Here is a 24,713-nt window from a genome sequence, read left to right on the forward strand (position 1 = left end):
GAGGTCTGTGTGGTTTGTTCCACTAGCCTGCAAAGACTAACAAAAATTTCACATTTCATGCCTATCACTTGTAATATTTCAAATGTGCTCTCCCCTCTGATTCTAGGGCTCCTTGCTGTCTCCTTGGCTTACTTGCATGCCTCCTGGTTCTGCTTTTTCTGAAGGCCTTAGCCTTCCTGTCTTGAGCAGTCAAAGACTCCACTTAAGGGGCTCTTCCACCTGCTCAGCATGTGGAGAGGAAGGAACAACATATAAGATAGGAAGCCCTTCTTCCTACTCCTAGTCAGTGCTGCCTTGCCCTGACTGTGCTGCCTGGAGGACCATGTTCTCCCGCAGCTATTTGGTCCTAATTGGCCCAGAAGTTAAAAGCAGTTGCAGTGGTTCTGTGCTGAATAGCAGCACAGACGTCGCTAGTTAGGAGTTCTTTCCCTGTAAGCCACATGCACCTGATAAGATGCCACTTTTCCATCTCTGGCCTCAAGACAACATAAATAATTTCCCGCACATGCAAGTGTTATTCATGTTTCCAAGCTTAAGCATAAAGCTTACACACATCCTGTTGCTTGCACGGGACAAGCCATAGGTGGTCTAGAATGATGGGGTTTGCATTTTTTGGATATAAAGAAATCTGTTCCTGCAGAAAGCTATGAAAAATTAATCTTTTGTACTGCAACTGACAGTTTAAAGGGATTAAGAAGGTTGACATTTGGGACTGACTTGCATGTGACCATTTGGCTTTTATGATTACTTGAAAATGCCTTAAATTTGAAGCACTTTTAAATGTTCTTAAACTCTTATCACCTTTGTATTTTTTTCATTCTCCCTAAACTTTCTCTGCAGAGGGCTAATCGTTGGTTGTCTGTTATTGCAGTGATACAGTACCATGCCCTTGTAAGCAAGAAGGCCAAAGGGTATCCCAGCTGCCTTAGGAAGGGTATTACCAGCAGGTTGAGGGAGGTGATCCTCTCTCTCTGCTCTGCTCTGGTGAGGTCTCACCTGGAGCAGTGTGGCCAGTTCTGGGCTCCCTGGTACAAAAGGGACATGGGGTTCCTGGAACAAGTGCAGTGAAGGGCTATGAGAATGCTTAAGGGTCTGGAGCATCTCTCCTGTGAGGAAAGGTAGAGGAAGCTGGACCTGTTCAGCCTGGAGAAGAGAAGGCTCGGGGGATCTGATCGATGCATGTAAGTATCTGAAGGGAGGGTGTCAAGAGGATGGGGCCAGACTCTTCTGAGTGATGCCAGGCAATAGGACAAGAGGCAGTGAGCATAAACAAAAAATAATTTTTTTCGAAACAGGGAGTTCTGCTTGAAAATGAGGAAGAAATTCCTTACTGTGAGGGTGAGTGAGCATTTGATAGGTTGTCCAGAGAGGCTATGGAGTCTTCTTTCCTGGAGATAACCCAACAGCCTCTAGGACACACTCCTGAGCAATGTGCTGTAGGTGCTGGAGCAGGGTGGTCGGACTAGATGGTCCCTTCCAACCTCAACCATTCTGTGACTGGCATGATTCAAACTCAGCCATTCTGTGATTCTGTGACTGGCATGATGAAGTAATTATTATGTGGAGATGCTATGTATTGGGTGAGTAGTAATGGGGAGGCTGTTGTGCTCCAGATGGAGTAGGGGTGAAACAGTAGTGCAGTGAAGAGGGTGCTGTTTGTTGTTCAGGGTTTTTTCATTCTCTGCTATTCTCCCGATGAAGGTTTCATTTCTCACTGTAACATTCCCTTTTGCTCTCTCTTTTGTCTGAGCTTTTATTTGCCACTTCTTTGGTTGTAGCCAATGTGTTCTGTGGAATTTCATGCAATGTCTGACTCTGTCATGCTTGGTTCGTAGATTTTTGTTTTGTGGTTTTCCTTATTTCTTCTTGTCGTGGTTTAAGCCCAGTCAGCAGTGCAGCTCACCTGCTCACTCTACCCTCTCCTTGCCCCCCCAACCCCCCCGCCAGAGGGATGGGGAGGAGAACTGAAAGAATGTAACTCCCATGGGATGATGTAAGAACAGTCCAATAACTAAGGTATAACACAAACCACTGCTGCTACCACCAATAATAATAATGATAAGGGAAATAACAAGGGAAAAGAATACAACCGCTCACCACCTGCTGACTGATACCCAGCATAACCCTGGCAGTGATCTCCCCCTTCTGGGTAACTGCCCCCCAGTTCTACATTCTGGGCATGGCGTGCTGTGGTATGGAATACCTCTTTGGTCAGTTTGGGTCAGGTGTCCTGTCTCTGCTTCCTCCCGGCTCCCCTTCTTCCCTAGCAGAGCATGAGACTCACAAAGTCAGTGGTCAGAGTAAACATTCTGAGCAACAACTAAAACATTGGTGTTATCAGTGCTGTTCCCAGGCTGAAAGTCAAAATCACAGCACTGCACCAGCTATTAAGAAGGAGAAAAATGACTGTTACTGCTGAACCCAGGATACGTCTCTAGGGTAATTGCTTGTTCATGATGACATACTGTTTTGACAGGGATTTTTCTACAGTGCATGGTGGCTGTTTTATGTATAGTAATGAAGGTGAACGTACAAGTCTGTGTACCATATACCATCCATATACCCTGTGATGATGACATAACTTTCTAATAATGATGAGTTTTACTCTTTGGGACCAGTACTTGAAGAAAAAAAAAACAACAACAACGAACCACAAGCAAACCCAAAACAGTCTGCTGTGGAAATAAGCTTTTCTTGCATTGAAAAGTGTTCTTGTTGACTGCAGTTCTCACACTAGTGTATTCTGGCAATTTAAAGATCCTCTATGATTAAGCCATTGAGTATTTTGAAAGTGAATTTAGTTTTTAAGCAGATAGATTATATTATTGACAGTTATGTCCCATTTATGTAAAACCTTAAGAAGGAAGACAGTCAACTTTTTAGTGTTGAGAAACTTGATTTTGAATGGAAACTCTAGAGTTACTATGCCCTGGGTCACTTCTGGTGCACTTCTGCAGTCTCAAGTTGGTTGCATTTTGGAAACTATATTGCCTGTGAAACTGCTGAAGTTCTTTGGTAAGGTTTTGCATGTCTGCCGCTGTAAAGAATGTAGGAATTGATCCTTCACCTAAAGGCCTGAGTAAGATGCTTAACTTAAAAAACAATGCATCTTCTGTGGAGTGAATCTTCTGGAGTACAGCACGTTCATCAAAAATAAAAGCTTCTGAACAAAAGTCTGAAATGCATGTCATTCAGATATTTCTATCATTATTTCATTTTAAATGCAAACCCTGCATTAATCTTTCATAAGGAAATCTTCAAAGGTTTTTCGTGTAGGAATCACATAGACATGCTAGTTTATGAATGGTGCCATTAGCCTTTGAACTTCTGGATGTTAAATGCCGTACTGTGCATCTCTTCTGTAATGTTTGTCCTGTTTTGAATCTCTGGTGGTGGAGTTTGGAGCTCAATGGATTTACAAAATGCTTTCTAACAGTTTGATTAAAGAGATTTGAATTTTCTCTCTGTTTCTGAGAGGTAATAGTTTGGTGCTTAGAGATACTAAATTAGTCACTCCTAAAGGCAGTTATGGATGCAAAATAAGATTAATGCTAGGTTAAAGATTTGGGTTCCATGCAGTGGAATTCCACTTCTGTTACATGATTTTCTTCCCTTTCCCTTTCTTTTTTTCTTCTCTCTTTTTTTCTCTCTTTTTTTTCCCTATTTCTTTTCGCCCCCCTTTTCGCCCCTTTTCTTTTGATAAACATTTTACTTTGTGAAGTTTGGGATTGGCAAATGTGGTCAGTAGTATGGGGTTTTTTTTGTTTGTTTCTGTTTTAGGTTTTTTTTTTTTTTAATCTGAGAGCTGTTGTTGCTTTAGAGGATTGTTATTTGGATATAAGTATGTTGGAGACGCTTACTGCTTTTCCTAAAGTGCAGTCACTCATTCTTGAGGCAGCTTTGTGATAAATTAATAAAATTCTATAGTTAATCTGGTTTGAAGATGGGGATACTATTTTTTGATTTTCAGTTATTTCAGCATTTTTAAGCTGTGTTGTTAAAATTCAAATCTAATTCAACTTTAACTGTTACAATTTTTTTTTCTTAAGAGTTACACAAAATAGAAATGTTAGGTGTGATTGGTTGTAGCAGGTCATTTTATTGAGCAGTGTTGTATGGTTTGAATTGGTGGCATGTTGTCCACCAGTATTGGAGTATTGTGCATTAAGTAGTCAAGCTTATGTGATAACTGAAAGTTAGCCCCAACAGAAGGGGATATTGTACCTCTTCCAGCAGGGTGTAGTAGAAAGGAGTGTTTCCCAATCCTCCTGTTCGAAGAAATAGCAGCATGATGGAATTGATAAGAACTTGTAGTTCAGGCTATGTTTCTTAGTCTCAGCTAAGACACATGATGCTGTGGCCCCAAACTTGGTGCCTTCCTCTAATGGATTGCATTCTTCCTTATCCAATTGTTCGTTTTAAATCATAAAATATACCATGTCTGCAGAGGGTCAGACTGTATTTGTGCTAGGGGAAGGGGTAGGTGGAACTGAGTTCTCCTTGTATAGGTGGTAGCTTAGTCTCTATCATTCCACCTCTGCCTAGCTGGGAATCATTGTGGTGACTTTTGGCTTAAATAATAAATCATAGAATTGTTTTCTGACATGCTGTATTTAGTAGGAGTTGTGTCTTTTGAAGCAGCCCCTGTTTTCAACTTTAGTAGTATTCCTGAAATTACATAGAAATACATGGAGAATTGGCATTAAGCTTGGTAGATGCGTTTTTCCACTTTGTATTTGTTAATGTGCCATCCAGAGGGACACTGACATGCTTGTGAGGTGGGCTGATGCCAGCCTCATGAAGTTTAACCATGACAAGTGCAAGGTCCTACACCTGGGTTGGAGACATCCCAGGCACAGCTACAGGTTGGGCAGAGAAGAGATTCAGAGCAGCCCTGCGGAGAAGGACTTGGGGGTGTTGGTCAATGAGAAAATGAACATGAGCCAGCTTCAGTGTGCACTTACAGCCCAGAAAGCCAACTGTATCCTGGGCTGCATCAAAAAGGAGCATGACCAGCAGGTCGAAGGAGGTGATCCTGCCCCTCTACTCTGCTCTCGTGAGACCTCACTTGGAGTATTGTGTGCAGTTCTGGTGTCCTCAACATAAAAAGGGACATGGAACTGTTGGAACAAGTCCAGAGGAGGGCCACGAGGATGATCAGGGGACTGGAGCACCTCCTGTGTGAAGACAGGCTGAGAAAGTTGGGTCTGTTCAGCCTGGAGAAGGGAAGGCTGCGTGGAGACCTCATAGCAGCCTTCCAGTATCTGAAGGGGGCCTACAGGGATGCTGGGGAGGGACTATTCATTAGGGACTGTAGTGATAGGACAAGGGGTAACGGGTTGAAACTTAAACAGGGAAGGTTTAGATTGGATATAAGGAAGGAATTCTTTCCTGTTAGGGTAGTAAGGTACTGGAATGGGTTGCCCAGGGAGGTTGTGAATGCTCTATCCCTGGCAATGTTCAAGGCTAGGTTGCATAAAGCCTAGGGTGATCTGGTTTAGTGTGAGATGTCCCTGCCTATGTCAGGGGAGTTGGAACTAGATGATCTTCAGGTCCTTTCCAACCCTAACTACTATATGATTCTATGATCTCTATATTGGATGCAAATTTGATAGGGCTTGGGAAGCATTGTTTGAAGGAGGTCTTCTGTCCAGCTCCGGGGGGATGTTAATGGAAACAGCTTGTACTGGCGACCTGCATGGCTATTCACCCTGCAGCTACAGTTTTTTTTACCATGTACTGACTGCGAAAATTCAGTGCAAAATTTCACTTACCAGAAGATTCTGTTGAAGAATTCTTGAGCAGTGTTTGAGTATATTGTCATTGTAGCACATATCATGATGTGCATGCACACTAGTAGCTAAAATAATTTTGACTTGAACTTCTTAGTGCGTAAATTACCAATTCTGAAATGTATATGAATTTACCTCCTCTGCCTGTTATTGCTACATAGCACAAGTGGATGTTATTTCTTTCCTGGAATGATGCACACCAGTTCTTCCATTCAGAAGTGGTACTGATCATCAGTTGTGTGACTGAATCCAGAGGACTTTATTCCTCTTATTTTGCCTTTGCATTTTTTCTTCTCATTCAGATTGCTGTTTGAGGTGGGAAAGGACAGGGCTAACTCTGGGTGTTAGGTATTAGGAGAGAAGAGCTACAACTCTTGATGGCAGTTATTGGGGTGCTTTTTAAGGTGTTTACTGGGCATAAAGTTCTTCTCCAGAACGTTTTTTCTATGCAACCTGGTTTTCATGCACATTCGGTTATGTTCCATTGTTGATCACTTTCAAATGTGAGTGGAATCCCCATCCTCTAAATACAGTCAGCTACGAGAGGGGTATGTATGAATGACAGTGGAAAAAGGGACATGATATGTGGAGTGGTACCTGTATATGAGACTTTGAAAATGTGATGGAAAATCTTTGTGGTTCACCCTTCCTAGTATACTGGCTATGCTAACCTCAGAAATACCAGCATTATGAGATTGTTTTTGAAATAGTGGTATTTGAAACCAGGTTCCTTCCATTTAGATATTCTTTTTCTATCCTTTGTGTCTTAATGTACCACTACCAATTTTATGTGTCCTGTGGTGCTGAAAACTGTACTTCCTACCCTATTAGCATTAGCTCTTATACTTTTTTTATAAACAGCTCATGACCCAGTTTTGTTTTTCTAAAAGAAATAAGATTTTCCTTATATTTTCAGACTAAGCTACCAACAATATTTAGATCTGAAAACGGGCCACCTCTGGTGCTTGATCTCCTTTCAGAACTGCAGTTTAGACTGTGCAGATTTAGCAGAGCAATTGATGATAGTTTTTTTAATATTTGATAATAGTTTTTTCTATCACCTTGTATTTAAACAACAGCGTAGAAAATCAGTCTATTTATTCTGAAACTGGGTATTTTCATAGAGATACTTGTTTTGTCAATCTTTATAGACATTTTCATATTTATGTACATTGTTCTCTGTTTAATACTTTTTTTCCAAGCTTTTTTATAAATTGTTACATTGTCATCTTGATACTTGGTAGCTAAAAGTGAGTGTTAAATTTCCAAAGGCTTCAGTCTGGATCAGGAGATCTTTGTGTAAATTATACTTGGATTTAATGTTTGGAGTTTCTTCTTAACTAAAACTTGCAGTTTTTAATGCAGACCCTGACTTTAATTGGCTCTTTCCTTTTTTCATCTGTGTTGATTTTTTGTGTATTTTCAAAGTTATTTACACAATGGAATGGATAAATAAATGACTATTTATTTGATCTGTGATCTTCCTAAAATCTATATGAAAATTCGTAGCTTCCTAATTAAAAGTGGTTTAACACTTAAAAAAAGATGTTTATTTATCAGTGTTAACTCTCTGAATGTTATGAAGTATAATGTAAACTCTACAAACATAGACCATCAGCTGTGATGTTCTGTGTTTGTATAGTTTATAATTGCGAGAATGAAGTCTGATTTAGTAGTCGAATTCAGTGTGTGGCAAACTATTCATTAGCTCTAGAACAATTGCTCAATTAAGGTGCTATAATTCTACTTCAAACAGGATTATATAGTAAAAAAACCCAGAAAATGTTCCTATATTCTCAGATTAAAAAAATCAGACATTTTAGTTGCTTATGAAAAATCTACTGCTATGTAAAAAAAAAAAAAGGTGTGTTTCTTTTGTTTTTCTGTATTTTTTCTTACGTTAAAGAATAACTATGAAGTATTTGGAATGATGAAATTCCATGCAAAAGTTGTCAGAATCTCCTGAGGCTTCTGGTTATGAAATGTTTTCAGGGACAGAATAGAAAGCATTCAGTTTGCTGATAGTTTAGAATTTAATTTCCTGTATAGTGTAGGTGTGTCTGCACTTACACGCACATCTATATTTCTAAGTATATCTTTCTGGATTTAAAAGAAGTAAGGGGTGGGGGTGTTGCATCCTAAAGGTGATCTCAGCATTAATGCCCAGTGATTCACTCACTAACTCCAGTCAGTTTTTCATTCAAAATGCAGTTGGTTGTGGATGCTGTCAGCTGAAAATGACTATATTTCCTGTTACTCTCTTGGAGAAGCCTACATCTGCCTGACAGAAGACAGTTGTAAAGAATGTCTTATAGTTGCTAATATGTATTCTTTATTCAGTGGTGGCAAGTTGGTTTTATTCCCTCTCTACTAGAAGGTCACTGTTCTCTATTTATCATTGATTTGCATATATTATGTATTGTATTCTGTTCTGCAGTTCTATGCTTCTTATGCAGTGGTATCCCTCATTTTTCAGTGATAACTGGTTTGAAGAAGACTTATTTCTAAGTTACTAGTGTCTGCTGTTCATTCTCTGTCTGATGGTAGAGTTTGTTTTAGTGATACTGATGCTCCACAGTAGGTTTCTGAATTGTTAATAGTTTTATTTTACTGTTTGTTTCTTACGGTGATAGTGTGTTGCTTTCACTCTGGTCTTTAGAGCAAGTTCTGGTTTGTGCTGTTTGCCTTTCAATTAATATTTAATTGTAAATTTAGCAACCTTCACCTTCTGCTGCTTGCTGTTTCATCTCCTCTCTTCTGCTTCCAGATTATACTGAAGATGCAACAATTTTTTTTTAATTATGAATGTGGTAGTCAAGTCCTAGGCTACAGTAGTGGCTTTCAAGGAAAATTTCATCTTATTATCAAGCAGTGCGGGTAGCAAACATGTACAACCATTTTTCTTCTTTATTGCTTGCAATATTTATTTGTGTCTTCTTTCATGAAGCAGTAATCTTGGGGCAAGGGGAACTTTGCCCAAAATTGTTGCTATGTTTCTTGAGAAATGCATAAGGAGGATCAGTTTCCATTGTTCTATACTAGTTACTGTCCCTGAAATAAGGACTTTGGTCTTTTATATAATACAGTCCATATGTAAGATGGAAGACGAGTAAACTGGTGCTTAGTTGAGAGAGAAATTTTATAACAGAGTGTGAGTTTCACAAAGAAAGCATATAAAGAAGCTTTGAAAGCTGTAGTAGGAGTTGATATTGAGTAGGAAAGTAAGGGAAGATAAAAGTATTGTGCCATCCATACAAAATACAAGAGCCTTCAGTGGAAGAGCCAATGAATTCATACAGGTTGTCTTCCATCAAATATGATTATTTGAAATGTATGCTTTTCTCTGGGAAGTAAAAGAGATGCTCCTTTATGTCATCTACAGCCCAGGGAATGGGGCCAGTCATTGTTGGGGTTGAAAGGCAAAAGAAATAGTTTAACTTCTGAAGAATTCATGTTTGTCTTTTTGTCTACTTGCAGATCTGAGACAAGTCTTGTTCGCACTTCTCTTATTGCAGAGCAGGAGCAAGAACTGACTGAGGAGGTTTTCGGGATGTTAGCTGTTGTTGTTATTAGAAAATGTGTGTATTTTGGTGAATTGTGGCATGGAGAAAGGAATGGAAGAGAAGTCTTGCAGAGCATCCTCTTTTGATACTGAGGTGGGGACAACAAGCCCCGCATATACATAAACTTCTAGCTTTTCTGGTCTCTCGATACCTTTCAAATATCAACTACTAGTAGATAGTATGATCATCACTTCAGTGTCCAGCACTGTCTATGTAATTATCTTCTTTTCCAGAAGGGTAAAATATCCCTTAAAAGCTAGTAATATCTCATTTCTAAATATTAGTGCAATATGTATTTCATTTGTGAGGAGTCTACTGATACCTCTCTTCAAATTTGTCACATGGAATTTTTTTCATGCTTCCAGTTCTCATTACCTTCTCTGAAAGTCCCATTTATTCAGGTTACTGCTTTCTAGAGAAACAAGAAAAAATAAACAGGAATTGTTTGTTTGCTCCCTCTCCTCCCCAGTGGAAGGCATGTCTTTATATACAGTACTGTTTTCTATTGTGAACTTTAAGGTTCTAGTAATATCCCGAGGCTTTGAATTTGTCATTTTATACTGTGTTGTCTGCATTAAAACACCATATTTTTCTTCAACAGTTAATTTATTACCCAGTAAAATTCAAATTTCTTTCACTGTATATTACTGCCCAGCTGTTGCCATGCTAACAATTTATACTGCTAGGTTTTTGGTTTTCTGTAGCTGTCAGTGTTTCTTTTATGTTTTAAGTAAAAATTTGTTAATTGAGTGCACTCCTCTCATATCATTAATATATTGAAGAATTAATAATTAATATTTTGTCATGTTTGGCAATTTAGTCCTACTACTTTCATCTTAGTCAGTCATGCTTGTCACAAGTAAGAAAGGACATAGTAACATCATCTTTAGAAGCTATTGAAAAAAGCTGTATTGTTTGGTTTTGGTTGTTTTGCTGGGGTTTTCTCCCCTTTTTAGTACAGTGTTTAACAGTAATTGGAATTCGTGCTGTAAAATGCAAATAATTGCAACCATTGATAACAGTAAAGGTTTGTGGCTTTTTCTCCCCCTTCATATTAGTTGAAGTAGAAATAACATAATCCTTTTATGAAGTAGAGCTGCAATATGTGTCAGTCTCTTCTGTATTCAGTATTTAGAATTTGGCTTTATCTTAGATTTTTGTTCTAGTATATTCCTATCTCTAGGGTCTTTTCTTCATGAAAAGATACCATGTTAGCAAACGCCAGTTTTGGCTATTATTTCACAGGGTTGTTTTTGTTTGGTTTAGGTTTTTTTTTGAAGGGGAAGAAGGGAGAAGAAATGTTCTAACAACGGTGGCCGGGGGGGGGGGGGGGGGGGAAATTCCATTCCTTTCCCTTCGGAATAGTAAATAGTGGATGTACAAGGATTTGACAGTGCATTTTAAAAACGATAATGGAAATATTTTTCCTTTTGTGAACACATATGAATGTTTTGCTGACTTCTTCCAAGTTGACAAGTATGCTAAGCCTTTTTCTTCTTCACTGTGTTGTATTTGTCTGTGTCATAAGAATTGGTGGTTCAATTTGTGAAATCAAAATACCCCTAGTCATGAGCTGTGATGTCATAAGGGGGCTTGTAAGTGTCTTGTCAGAAGTGTTGACAGTAGCGTATTACTTCAGTTTGCTTTTAATCGAGCAGGTGACAAATGAGTACTGTTAATTTATTTTTTTTAGGTTTTTTTTGTATCCTATAAGCCAGCTTCTTTTCCTGCAGCCATTCCTGTGTTTGTTTCCTGCTTCTGCTCTGGTTGCCACACTGCAGAGCAGCTGTGGGTGCTTATTTTGCCAAGTTCCTAAATTCTTCAGGTTTCCCTTTTATCTTCATGCAGCCCTTGAACAAAGGGAAGGAAGTATACAACGTTGTGTAGCAATCTTCCTTTTCATTTCAGGGTCTTTCTCTTTCTTGTTAATTTGTCAATACTAACAATTTGCAAGGCTGGCTCCATTGAGTGCACTTAAAAATCCATACAGCATGGAGAAATAACAATACCTAAAAACCTGAGGGGTTTTTAGCTTCCTTAGAATTCTTAGTGTCTCAGGATGATTTAAATTGGTTGCAGAAGTGGTACCATAGATGGCCTTTGCAGTTACAGATTGCTGAAATGAGATCTTTTTATTATTCCTTCAACGCAACCATATACAGATATATATGATTGTGACCTCGATCTTCAAAATGCTTTGCATTCGTTTATTCAGCTGAGAGACAGATTCTGATCCATGCAGGAAAAAAATACTCGTTCCTTTCTAAAGATGTTTGTGAAGGGGCTTAATGGGGAAGGAAGTTTTGTGACCAGAGCTGAAGTTGGATTAATTGGTTTGTGTAACTGAATCTGCTCTAGCTGCTAGGAATAACGAGCTTAGTAGTGACCAGTCTGCTGCTTGTCCTGCAGAGACTCGGAGGCTGAATTTGGTGTTTCTGCTGAGGAAGTAAAGCATGCTTTTTGTTTGTTTCATTTAGTTAGAATGTGCTAGAAGAATTTTTGACAATTCATATGAAACAGCCTTCACAAATTTAAGTTTGCATAAATGTAGGTGTTTTCCTGATAATGTCATAAACAGGTTAGAGATAACTGGGAAGGGTGTACTTAATGGTGTAGTTAAATTGCTCTTACAGTAACAGGTAACTGTAAATTAACTGTTACATAAAGGGGAAGTTCTGGTTTGCAGCTCTGGTGTCCTGTGCCTTGCATTGTGCTGCCCTTAGTAAGAGATGGGCTTGCAGAAACCTTCAAAGTGTGTTCCTAGTGCAAAGGGAAAACCTGCCTTGTTGAGAAGTGATCTGAGTTGTGTGAGAGACTTGGGTGTGTTTTTTTGCCTCTCTCTATATAATATATAGTATATAATATACAATGTATAATATATAATAATATATAATACATATTGTAATATATAATTTTATGTATATAAAATATAACTTTAGATACTTGTACATCTTTTAATGAAGATTTACTTAAAAAAGGCTGGGGAAATGTTAAGGGTCTCCCAGATGCTTTCCTGTTTAAGTGTATGTGATTTATAATTTGCTTGAATATCTCTATAGAAAAATCCTTTTATATTGGTTCATAAAGTCACAGATTTGCTTTCAATACCTGTAGCCATCTAATTCAGTAAATAAACTACTCTAACTTCCTCTTTAGCAATTTTTTTATAAACTGCCTGTTGTGGTAGTAGTTTTTATATGTCCTGAACAGTGACTGAATTGTAGAAGACAAAATATTAAAGAAAATGTCATAGTGCGAATATTCTCTATAGCAGCTGCAGCATGTGTTGTGTATCATCAGAAAATGGAAGGCCTATTTGCAAATTAATCTGTGACAGTAGCATTAGAGGCACCAGCAAGAGTTGTGTCACAATTTTTACAAACTGAGAGATGAGACCAAGAAGTGGGGAGAGGAAGCAACGCAGAAACCCCAAGATTCTGCATTAAAACATATGCAGGTGGGAGTAGGTTCAGCTGATGAGCCTGAATGTTGAGAATTGGTTCATACACACATTGTTTCTGATTCCAGGGATCATATTCTTTAGATTGAGAGTTTGCTGACTCTGAGAGGTACTCAGAGTGTTTGGAATAAAATTGAAGTAGCTCTGGTTAACTGTCAACAGAAACCCAGTCTGTCCAGTGCAGTTTCGCTAAGGTAAAACCTGGAACATGAATAAAAAATTCTTCAGCAGCTCTTTGATGTAGAGAGACAAATGCACATCTCAGTCTCCTCAGAATATGACCAAATAGCTAGTTTGAAATATGGAATTTAAATTGAGTTATTAAATAATTTTAATATTGTGCACACACCTAATAGATTTGATACAGGTGTCACCCATTTTGTTGCAGTTTTGCAGCAGTATAGCTTTATTTTTATCTATCAGAATATTGTTTCTGAAAACAGCCCTAACATATGGCTGTTCTTGTCTTGGAAGTGGGTGAAAATGTGTTAAATGCACTCAAGCTTGGGATGCAAACTGAGAGCCACTCCTCTGGTCCCATGCATGGCTTTGTGTTCATTGAGTATAGCAAGGCCAATCTTATTATGCCTTAGCATTTAAACAAGAATTTTAAAGGTAGCATAGCAAGATAAAAATAGCTGATTTTTACCTTGCTCTGATTCGTATTAGCTCGGTGATTTGGATTCTCCACATGTGTGTTTTAACTATCTCTTAACATTTCCTCTTTTTATTATAACATTTCTCATTTCAGTGATTATTAAAAGTACACACAAAATCCTAAATATGGACAAGACTGCTAATTTAGTGTTTGGACTTAAGTATTACAGGATCATATTTTCCCTTTTTGAATTTCTAGTTTTAATAAAATGACTTAATGAAGCTCATAATTTCAGATTAAGTTTAGATCAAGGTCTTTGATTACTGTAATATATTAAACCAAAGCAGTTCATAATTGCAACCGAATTTGAAACAGTCAAAATAAGAGTTGATGAAAGTCATGGATTAACTAGCTGGGGACCTTCCTTCCCATTCAAGCTTATTCAGTGACTTCATTTTAATGGCTAGCATGTTAAAATTCAAGAAACTGGAAGTTCAAAAAGTTGGGAAAATTATTTTCTTTATTCATTCATTCCCAAAGGGTAGTAGGGTCTTGAGGTAAGAGGTTAAAGATAGGTTACAGATAGTGAATAGAAGGTATCGTTGCAGTCCATTAAAAATGTGTGTTTGCAACACAGAACATCCTTTGAGTGTGTCACTTTAAAACCTGTAGAGCAAATTTTCTCAAAGTAAAATTGTTTTCTAATTGGATTCATGGTTTTAGCGTTACTTAGTCTACAGTAGCTGTTTAGTAAGTAGAAGATAGTAAACTGTATTTTGTGACATGATAGATGTATGTGAAATGAATCAAGTCTTGGGAAGTACATGCTAAGGTATATGAATTGCTTAAGCAAGCATGTTGAGGTAACATATTCTTCATTTTAGCAAAAAATAGTGAAAAAGCTGGTAAAATGAAGTGTGAGTCCTTTAGAGAAAAAAAACACAGAGTAAGAGTAAAATCAGAGAACATGCTTTCTTGCAGACTGAGATGAATAAATTCTCTTGCATTTCATTGATTTTTAAATTAAAATTGTCATGTATGTTAGAGGTTTGTTTTGTGCTTAGGAAATTGAATGCTTCTGGAGTTCACAAATAAACCAGAGAAAACTTACATTGTTCATTTGCTGTCCATCTTCATTAGAATCAGTGAACTTGAAAATATTGTTTTGTCTAGAATATTACATTTCTTCTTTGAGAAGTAATGCTAACCATGTTATTGAGAATTTTTGTAGACTTCTTGCCTTGCACACTTTAACAAGAAACATTATTATTTCTTAGAAAATGTTTAGAAAATGTATTATTTTGCTGTAGTTAAATACAGAATTTTGAAAACCTTGTATTTATTTTTCCCAGGCTGTTCGCTGCTATGAATCGCTAATTTTGAAAGCTGAAGGAAAGGTCGAGTCTGATTTCTTTTGTCAGTTAGGTCACTTCAACCTCTTGTTGGAAGATTATCCAAAAGGTAAGGCTTTTTAGTACTTCTGATAAATGTAATTGAGAGATTGTCATTTGATGTAGGGGACACAATAGACTGAAAAACACTTGAATAACTCACTGTTTTCTCTCTTTGTACTAAATTCAAAGCCTAGTAGCAGAATAAGACTGATAGTGTCTTTACAGAAACAATGGTATTCTAACTTCTCAATTTTTATTTTTTTTAATTGAAAATAACAAACCAAAACAGTGCTGGTTCAATAATGGGTATGGAGTTTCTTTAGTTTATAGAGTGGTACTGCACTGCCTACTTCATTTTTCTGGTTCATTTTTGCCTGATTTCATGAGCAGTTGAACCCATGCCTCTGAAGGTTTCCTATGGGTGGGAGACACTGGTGCAGAGAATGAGAGCCAGTCTTAGTGCTTTTGAGTATGTCCACAGTCTCAACAGGTAAGGCTAGGCTGAAAGTGTTAATACAAAAGCAAAAATCTGTGCTTAGTGTGTTACAAGTTGTGTTTTAAATATTGAGTGGAAGAATGGTGTTGGGCATCTGGGGGCTAGGTGGCTTCATTCTTTTTATGTCTCTGCTTCATCAGTCTTTGAAAGTACTTAGGTGTTTTATGCTACCATTGCAGCTAGTGAATACAGAACCTTGTGTACACTTGTGCTTTGTTGCGTGGAGGTCAGTAGAGTGCTTTTTTGGTAGTGGTGTGGATTCACAAAGATACTCTGCTGTGTGCTGAGACATGGGCTGGGTTTCAGCTTGTTCTGTTTCCATTTAATGTCATGCTGGGTGTCTGGACCAGTCTGTAATAGCTGCCTCCCTTCCAGTGACCGTTGAAGGTATGGATGAGTAGAAAGTCTTTTTGGATGTTACCCTGCCTTAGCTAATTAGAACAGATCAGAACAGTTTTTTATCCTTTTTTTTTAAGTGGCATGTCTTTTTCCATTGTTGTTGCTTTTCAGTTTTAATAAGAATGCAGTTCTGTTTGGCTTTGTGTAAGGACACAAAGAACACCTTCACCCTGAAAATCCCTTTATTCCAGACACACAGAAATACTGGTTTACAGTTACCTTGGAACTTATGAATAGGGAAATGAATTACAACTGCTAGTAGTTCAGAAACACATTTTAGTGATTCAGGCTTGCTGTGGACCCTTTCATAACAATGTGGCCATCCCCTTGCTCACTATGTCTGACATAAGCCGGTGTGAGTTGGGGTTTCTGAACTTTCATTTTTTAGGTGAGAAGTGTTTAAATTTGATAGTACTAGTGAGGAATTAGCAGTTTTCTGAATTCAGTAACTAAATTCAGAAGTCTTTGAGTTATTGAAGCATCTGTCTCTTTCCGTTGAATATATGGGCAACTCAGGGACCTTAGTATCCATTATTTGTACCAGCAGCTTGGGAGCCCCCAGCTTGTACCTACATCCCATGCAACTGGTGTAATACAGCCACTTGTGTTTCCAGTTCCAGAGACATGGGGAAACCTGAAGGGAATGTGGCAGTATGCTGTCTGTGGAATTATTCTGTGGAATAGTCTGATCCCATTTTTTTATTTTTGTTTTCATTTTTAGAAAATTTAACCACTCCCTCTGAAAACAACTTGCACTGCTGTTTCTGATTAGCCTGATACAGCTTGATATAATGTGAGTGCAGTATGGCTTATTGGATATATTTTACTTGGCAAAGACAACGCAGGGCTGTGGGCTGTATTAACTCTGCTGTTGAGTTGATAACAGTTAAGACCGGCAGGACTAGGTGTTGCTATGGGTCAGAGATGAGGTTTACTGGTGGGGAGTCTGCTTTGTACTGTGTAAATGGTTTTAAAGGACAAGCATTAAAAATACAAATGATGGTTGAAAATACAAGCTCTCCAGAGATATCTAGGTACTAAACCTAAATTAAAATGCATAGTATTTTCTTAGATGCTTATTTAAAGTCACATCTCGGTCATGAAAGAAGTTTCAAGAAGTGAACAAACCTTTGTTACTAATAAATACATTTTAAAAAAGATGTATCTGTATTTTGAAAGAGATGGGGTAGTACTGAAAATAATACTGGAGGAATTTTAATTGATGGGAAAAGGGAAGTTAAAGGATTGGATTTGTTTTTTTTTGTTGAGGGACACATTTTCCTGTTCACAGCAATTGAACTCCAGTACCAAAGACTGTGAAAGTATTAGCTACAATGCAAAAGTTGTGATTCCATAATTAATTTACTACTGTTACTTGAAAGAAGTAGACTGCTGGGGCATTGCATTAGCAATTTAACGTACAAATAAGCATTATTCCATTCTATAAATTCTGTTACTTTAATTATCATACATTCTAATTGCAATTATAGTTAAATATTAAATGCTTTGTAAGTGAAAAGTAAAGGGAGTTAAGGAGTGTTTTGATCCCAGTAATGTATATTTTATCCAATTTTTAAGTGCTGAAGTTCCAGGAGTGTAAAATGCTGAAACAGGATGATTTTTAGAACTGTAAATCTATCTAGTCTGTAGTTAGTCTTGGACAAAGTTACAGAGAAGTTGATATGTTTAATGAATAGGATCTAATTAATATCACAGGATAGCAGCATGACTAATGCTGCACTTTTTTTTTTAATCCTTGGAAGCTTATTATTTATTTAACTAAATATAGTTAATAAACCTGTGCACCTTTATAATGTAGAAAGGTGAGCCTTTATTTAAAAGCAAATGTGACAGTTGTTTGTTTAAAAATGCTTGTAATACAGTTTGTGCAAAGCAGAAAAAAATAACTGCAGAACTATGAAAAGCGATTAAGATGAAGCAGGGCTCGGTTGATAGAGATGTGTTAGGTTTCATGTGTATAGTTTCTTCTGTTTTGATATGTCTCATTTTTCCTAAATATGTTGACAGACATGGATCATTCAGTTCAGTGAAGGTTAATAATCCACTGCATGTTAATATTTTAATTTAGCTAATATCTTCTTATAAATGTAACAAAAAGTGTAGGATGTTTGTATATAAGAATTAGGATTTGTACCCCAGAAAACAGGGACCTTGAGGAAGATTCATGGTAGGTTACTGCATGTCGTTATTGGAACCAGCCAGGGAAGTATTGTTTAGGATCAGGCTGCCTTTAAATGTGTGGTAAATAGATGGCTGATGCCTTGCTGAAGTCATAGAATCATAGAATAGTTAGGGCTGGAAAGGACCTCAAGGTCATCTAGTTCCAGCCCCCTTGCCATGGGCAGGGACACCTCACATTAAACCATATCACCCAAGGCTTCATCCAACCTGGCCTTGAACACTGACAGGGATGGAGCATTCACTACCTCCCTGGGCAACCCATTCCAGTGGCTCACCACCCTAACAGTGAAGAATTTCTTCCTTATATCCAGTCTAAACCTCTGCTGTTTAAGTTTCAACCCGTTACCCCTTGTCCTATCACTACAGTCCCTAATGAATAGTCCCTCCCTAGCATCCCTGTAGGCCCCCTTCAGATACTGGAAGGCTGATAAGAGGTCTCCACGCAGCCTTCTCTTCTCAGGGCTGAACAGCCCCAACTTTCTCAGCCTGTCTTCACACAGGAGGTGCTCCAGTCCCCTGATCATCCTCGTGGCCCTCCTCTGGACTTGTTCTAACAGTTCCATGTCCCTTTTGATGTTGAGGACACCAGAACTGCACACAATACTCCAAGTGAGGTCTCACGAGAGCAGAGTAGAGGGGCAGGATCACCTCCTTCACCCTGCTGGTCGCGCTTCTTTTGATGCAGCCCAGGATACTGTTGGCTTTCTGGGCTGTAAGCGCACACTGCTGGCTCATGTTCATTTTCTCATTGACCAACACCCCCAAGTCCTTCTCCTCAGGGCTGCACTGTATTTCCTTTTTGCCCAACTTGTGGCTGGGCCTGGGATTGCTCCAACCCAAGTGCAGGACCTTGCATTTGCCATGGTTAAACTTCATGAGGTTGGCATCAACCCACCTCACAAGTGTGTCAAGGTCCCTCTGGATGGCATTCCTTCCCTCCAGTGTATCAACAGAACCACATAGCTTGGTGTCATCGGCAAACTTGCTGAGGGCACACTCAATCCCACTGTCCATGTTACCAACAAAGATGTTGAACAATACCGCTCCCAACACTGATCCCTGAGGGACACCACTTGTTACTGGTCTCCAGCTGGACATTGAACCGTTCACCACAACTCTTCGTGTGCGACCATCCAGCCAGTTCTTTATCCACCGAGTGGTCCACCTATTAAACTGATGTCTCTCCAATTTAGAGACAAGGATGTCATGTGGGTCAGTGTCGAATGCTTTGCACAAGTCCAGGTAGATGATGTCAGCTGCTCTACCCCTGTCCATCATTTCCGTAGTCTCATCATAGAAGGCTACCAAATTGGTCAGGCAGCATTTCCCCTCAGTGAAGCCATGCTGGCTGTCACCAGCCAACTCATTTGTTTTTACATGCCTTAGTATGATTTCCAGGAGAATCTGCTGCAAGATTTTGCCAGGCACAGAGGTGAGACTGACTGGTCTGTAATTCCCCAGGTCATCCATTTTCCCCTTTTTGAAAATGGGTGTTATATTTCCCTTCTTCCAGTCATCAGGAACTTCACCTGTCTGCCATGATTTTTCAAATATGATGGCCAGTGGCTTTGCAACTTAATTTGCTAGCTCCTTCAGGACCCGTGGATGGATTGGTTCATGGACTTGTGCACATGCAGGTTCTTAAGACAGTCTGGAACCAGATCCTCTCCTACAGTGGGCCCAAAGTCTTCATTTTCACAGTCCCTGCGTTTGCCTTACAAGACTTGGGTGGTGCGGACAGAGCCTTTGCCAGTGAAGACCGAGGCAAAGAAGCCATTCAGAACCTCAGCCTTCTCCAAGTTCTGTGTAGCCAGTTCTCCTGAAAGCTTCCGGAGGGGGCCTACATTGTCCTTAGTCTGTTCTTTAGCCGCTACATACCTATAAAATCCCTTCCTATTATCTTTAACATCCCTTGCCAAGTTTAGCTCCAATTGGGCCTTAGCTTTCCTAATTTGGTCCCTAACTACCCTGACAACATCCCTGTATTCATCCCAGGCCACCTGTCCTTGCTTCCACCCTTCATAAGTCTCTTTTTTCCTGTGAATTTTTCTCAGCAGCTCATAAAGTCTAAATACATCTAGCATATATATTTATATTTTTAAATGAAGCCTGTTAAATGCTGCAGTAATTTCTCTTGAAGTGCATTGTGTTTTCTGTCGTTTAGCTGCTGAAGTTCAGATGTTATATACTTTTTTTTATTTCTTCCTTTTTTCTCTTGCATAAAAACTAAGTTGTTGTCTCCAACAAAAGTTGTGGCTTTGCATCAGAAATTTCTGGATGAGGCTCTTTACTCTGTATTTATCTGAGATTAGACTAGAATATCACTGTTTTTTCCTAGCCTTTAAAATTCTCAAGGCTAGTCTGCAGCTTGCAGATTTCCCAAAATGCAGTGTGTTCAAATCGCTGTTTTTAAAGGGTTTTCTCTGCCGACATGAAATTGTCTTGTTAATTGTGCTGCGGTACTGCAAAGAGAAGGTTCTAGGCAAGGTATCAGCCTTTTTGCAGGTTTTAAATGCTGTGAGCCAGTGATGTATATTCAGGTGATTATAAACAGCACAAATTGATTCAGCTTAGCAAGTATGTTCAAACTCGTTTCTGTGTCCAGCTTTTGCTGTCTTGATCATTACTGGTTAGACTTTGGCTTCAGCATTTCCCCAGATGAAAACGTTTTCTCCCCCCAGTCAAAACTGTTCTGTTTCATCAAAACTCTAATCTGATATCTTTCTCTTTTTTAATCAGGCAGCTATTCCCCAGCTGTTTGATTGTTTCAGAGGTTTCCAAACCTGTTGTTCCCTGGGTTTGTCTTTAGTGGCAGCCCCTATCTGCTTGTTGCTGTTCTCTGCTTTGGGCTGGCACAGCTGAACATGCAGCTGTGTGGGGAACTCATCCAACTGAAAAATAATGTAGAAGAACAAAGTGACACAGTTGCCCCAGAATGTGAAACCTCAGCCTCAGGTTTTGCTGGAGGAGCTTGATGGATTGTTATGTAGATTTTTGGATACTTGTCAGCACTGTGAGTCCAGCTAGGGCTCCATGCTATCTGTATACCTGTGAACTTTGCTACTGTGTTCCCTAGGAGGGCCAGCACAGTCACCAGAATGACTGTGTTGCTAGTCTAGGAAGAAATGGATGCTACATCAGCATTTGGAGATTTTAAAACTTACTTTTTCCCCATGACTGGCTTCCATAAGGAGTATAGAGTATAGACAGTGATCTTTAAGGCTTGGATTCTAGTTTAATGCTGTTTAATGAGCTCCTGGACTCTGACATCAGCTGTGGCTTTCCTTAGGGATCTTTGTATCTGTTTTGTAGAAGGGTCATATATAGTGACTGTGTTCCAACTTATGACTTAGAGGACAGCCAACAGTTGTGCAGGTGCAGACATACTTCTATAATTTGCCTTCTTGACCTGCTGTTCTCTAAGAAAAAATCTTGGAAGTAGATAATGCAATTAAAGAATGATTTGGGAAAAAACATACTATTGTTCAAATCATAGTTACTAAAGCACAATAAATACTGCACTAAAATAGTTCTTACTGCTGTACTCAAGTCGTGATCACATTTTTTTCTGTACTACATCAGAACAGTTTTAATAATATTTATTTTTATTTGTAGATAGTAACTGCACTGTCAAATGCACCAATATAAAAATAAGTAATTTATAAGATAGAGCTAATTAGCCCAGCAGCATTTTTCTAGCAATTGGTAGGCTAAAATGTAAACCAAAACTGAACCACCTTCTCCCATTTGAGGTCCTGGTTTATTAAGATACAGCCTAAACCCCCAATTTAAAGGCTTTTTGATTGTTGTGTTTGGTTGAGAGAAAACTCCCAAATTCAACAAGGTGCATGTGTTCCTTTGTATTATAGCTCTGTAGAGGATTTCTCTGAGGTGGCTGATGTCTCCGTCTTGTTGGAGTTTAATGGAAAGTATTGTCATTAGGAAGCATTTGAATGTGCTGTTTTCTGATACACAGAGTACTAGTAGAGTCATCTTTGAAAGTAAGAGAGAACTTTCTAGCATGCACAGCATTGTGCTGGTTGCTGCTGGGTCATCTTTTACTGATGAGTCCTGAAGAATTAGAATGAATTTTAAGTGGCATAGCAATCTGAGTTGTGAAAGAGATGACTTTTAAATAAGTTCGATATTTAGGTTTAAGATTTTTAGTTTTGTTATCTGTAATTGTTAATAACCGGCAGAAATAGGGTTGCTGTTAATTTCATCTTTAGGATGCTGCTGTTAAATATTGGGTGGTTTAATTTCAGGCAGTCCAACCATTATGCGATACTACTTTAGAACAAAATAAGAATGTCATCTTAAGCTTAAAACATGTTTTTTACAAGTTGGGGGAGGGGAGGGGGAAGGCAGGGGTTAGCATTAGAAGATTGTTGTTACAGAATATGGCTGGGCCTTGTTATTTGACTGGTGGTCTGAATATTCTCATTTTGGGCAGTGTTCTAAATAAACACGCTAATTGTTAAAAGTAATTTTGCAGAATATGGTGTTTGAAGGTTTTTTGAGTATTATGTGATTCCATTGTGTCCCTTCATCGAAACTTTCAGTATGTCAAGGCCTTTAATAGAGTTCATTGTCTAAAGGATTTCTGTAACTGTAAACTCCTTGTAAAACTCCTGTATGTCTTATACATCTAATACCACTTAGTCTCCTAGGCAACTGATAGTTGGACATGATTGTGAGACAGTGGGCTTCTCACCACTTTATTGCTGTGTTATATTTCCAGATGAGGATGTGTAGTTGTTAATAAAATTACTTACAGGACTAATTGGTGATAATTATTATTTTCTCTTCAATGTATGATTGTGTTGCCTTAGTGTGTCTGCTTTCATTCTGTGTTAAAAAGAAGAAAACGCTTTAGGCTTCTTTCATCATCTCTTTGGTACTTTCAGCACAAATCTCTGCAGGATGTGGAGAACAGCCTCTTTCCTGAGGCCTTGGAACAGAAGAACTGAACTGCATTTTGCTGCTCTAGCTTCCACATTTGTTGTTCTTTTTTTTTTTTTTTGTTATGGAGTTATAGAATCATTTAGGTTGGAAAAGACCTTTAGGATCATAAAGTCCAACCGCTAACCTAACAATGTGGAGTCCACCATTAAACCATTTCCATAAGTACCACATCTACACATCTTTTAAATACATCCAAGGATAGTGACTCCACCACTCCCCTTCACAACCTGTTCCAGTGCTTAACAACCCTTTCCATGAGGAAATCTTTCCTAATACCCAATCTAAACCTGCCAGCCTATCTCTTGTTACTTGGGAGAAGAGACTGACACCCACCTCATTACAACCTCCTTTTGAACAGTTGTAGAGAGCAATAATGTCTCCTTTCAGCCTCCTTTTCTCCAGGCTGAATTACCCCAGCTCCTTCAGCCATGCTCATAACTTGTGCTCTGGACCCTTCATCAGCTTCTTTGCCTGTCTTTGGACATGCGCCAGCATCTCAGTGTCTGACTTGTCATGACAGACCCAAAGCTGAATACTGTATTTCAGGTGTGGATTCACCAGTGCTGAGTACAGGGGGACAGTTGCTGCCCTGGCCCTGTTGACCACACTGTTTCTGATACAAGGCATGATGCTGTTGGCCTTCTTGGCCACCTGGGCCACTGCTGGCTCATGTTCAGCTGCCTGTTGACCAACACCCACAGGTCATTTTCTGCCAGATGCTTTCCAGCCTCTCTTCCCCAGGCCTGTGGCATTGCATGTGGTTGTTACCCAAGTGCAGGAGCCATCACTGGGTCTTTCTGAACCTCATACAGTTGGCCTCAGCCCATCAATTCAGCCTGGCTACATCCCTCTGTAGAGCCTTTCTACCCTCCAGCACATCAACACTCCTGCCCAACTTGGTGTCTTACTTGCAAACTTTTACTGAGTGTGCACTCTGTCCCCTCATCTAGATCACCGATAAAATTGTTAAACAGAACTGGCCCTGGGGAACACTACTTGTGACCAGCCACCACCTGGGTCTACTTCCATTCACCATGACTCTTTGGGCCTGGGTATCCAGTCATGCTTGACCCAGCAGAAAGTAAATTCCGTTGACTCAACCTTGAAGTTTCCTCACCTTTTGATGTCTTCAGTTTTATGGCCCAGTAGTGTTCATCTTGATAGGTTAAAACACTTTTGGATAAAACCTGTGCTATGTATTAAGCTGGTTCCATAACCTGTGTGTGTCTCTTAGGTGTTTAATGAAGATTTGTTTTTCCTGGAAGCATTGTCACTCTAAAGCAATGCATGCACTCTTTCATTGTTTCCCTTGTGAAGTTCTTCAGCTTTTTTTTTCTATCAAAGTGCTTGTTTTCACTTCAGCTAAGCACTAAGAAATGTCAGTGCTTGATTAAAAATTAACATTAAAATTAATTTTTATTTAAGAAAACAACTCTTGATTTATGTTGAAGAATAGGGACCTTTGAGTTGTTTTAAAATTCTCTTTTCAGGACTATGTCATCAAATGAATGCTTTTAACTTTCTGAAATACTCAGCAAGCCAAAAATCTCTTACTCACATTTAGCCTTGCAAGGTGCCACTAGATGGTGTCAGCATCTAGTTCACTTTTTTGTTACTCAAGCACTAAAATGCTGAAACTGCTTAATTTTTGCATCACTTTGAAAGGCCTCTTAATTTTTCAAGTATAATGTAGGTTTGTTAGGACAGATCATAAAAGTGATTAGATTGTGATGAGATGTGCTAAAAATGACGGGTAGGTGGATGTCATTTAGTCTAGACGTTTTGCTCCCCATTTTCACCTTGTTTGTTAGGTTGCAGTTTTAGACTGGATAAGAAGAGAAACT

The 24,713-nt window shown here is 38.9% G+C and overlaps 1 protein-coding gene across 11 annotated transcripts in view; it reads left to right on the forward strand.

Moving 5' to 3' along the window:
* Window positions 1-24,713, forward strand: part of KDM6A (lysine demethylase 6A) — a 157,030-nt gene that overhangs the window by 22,453 nt on the left and 109,864 nt on the right. For 10 of the 11 annotated variants that reach the window (XR_004549424.1, XR_004549425.1, XR_004549426.1 and 7 more), the window contains exon 3: window positions 14,766-14,874. Coding sequence is in view for 5 of the 11 variants with exons in the window: in XM_034060174.1 (XP_033916065.1) it covers window positions 14,766-14,874 (109 nt within the window). In the remaining 6 variants the exon portion in view is untranslated. Of the gene's footprint in view, window positions 1-9,388; window positions 9,449-14,765; window positions 14,875-24,713 lie in introns of those variants that run through there. The other variant, XR_004080939.2, reaches the window with a different exon arrangement.

This window comes from Melopsittacus undulatus, chromosome 2 (assembly GCF_012275295.1).
Source record: "Melopsittacus undulatus isolate bMelUnd1 chromosome 2, bMelUnd1.mat.Z, whole genome shotgun sequence".
NCBI classification, from domain to species: Eukaryota; Metazoa; Chordata; class Aves; order Psittaciformes; family Psittaculidae; genus Melopsittacus; species Melopsittacus undulatus.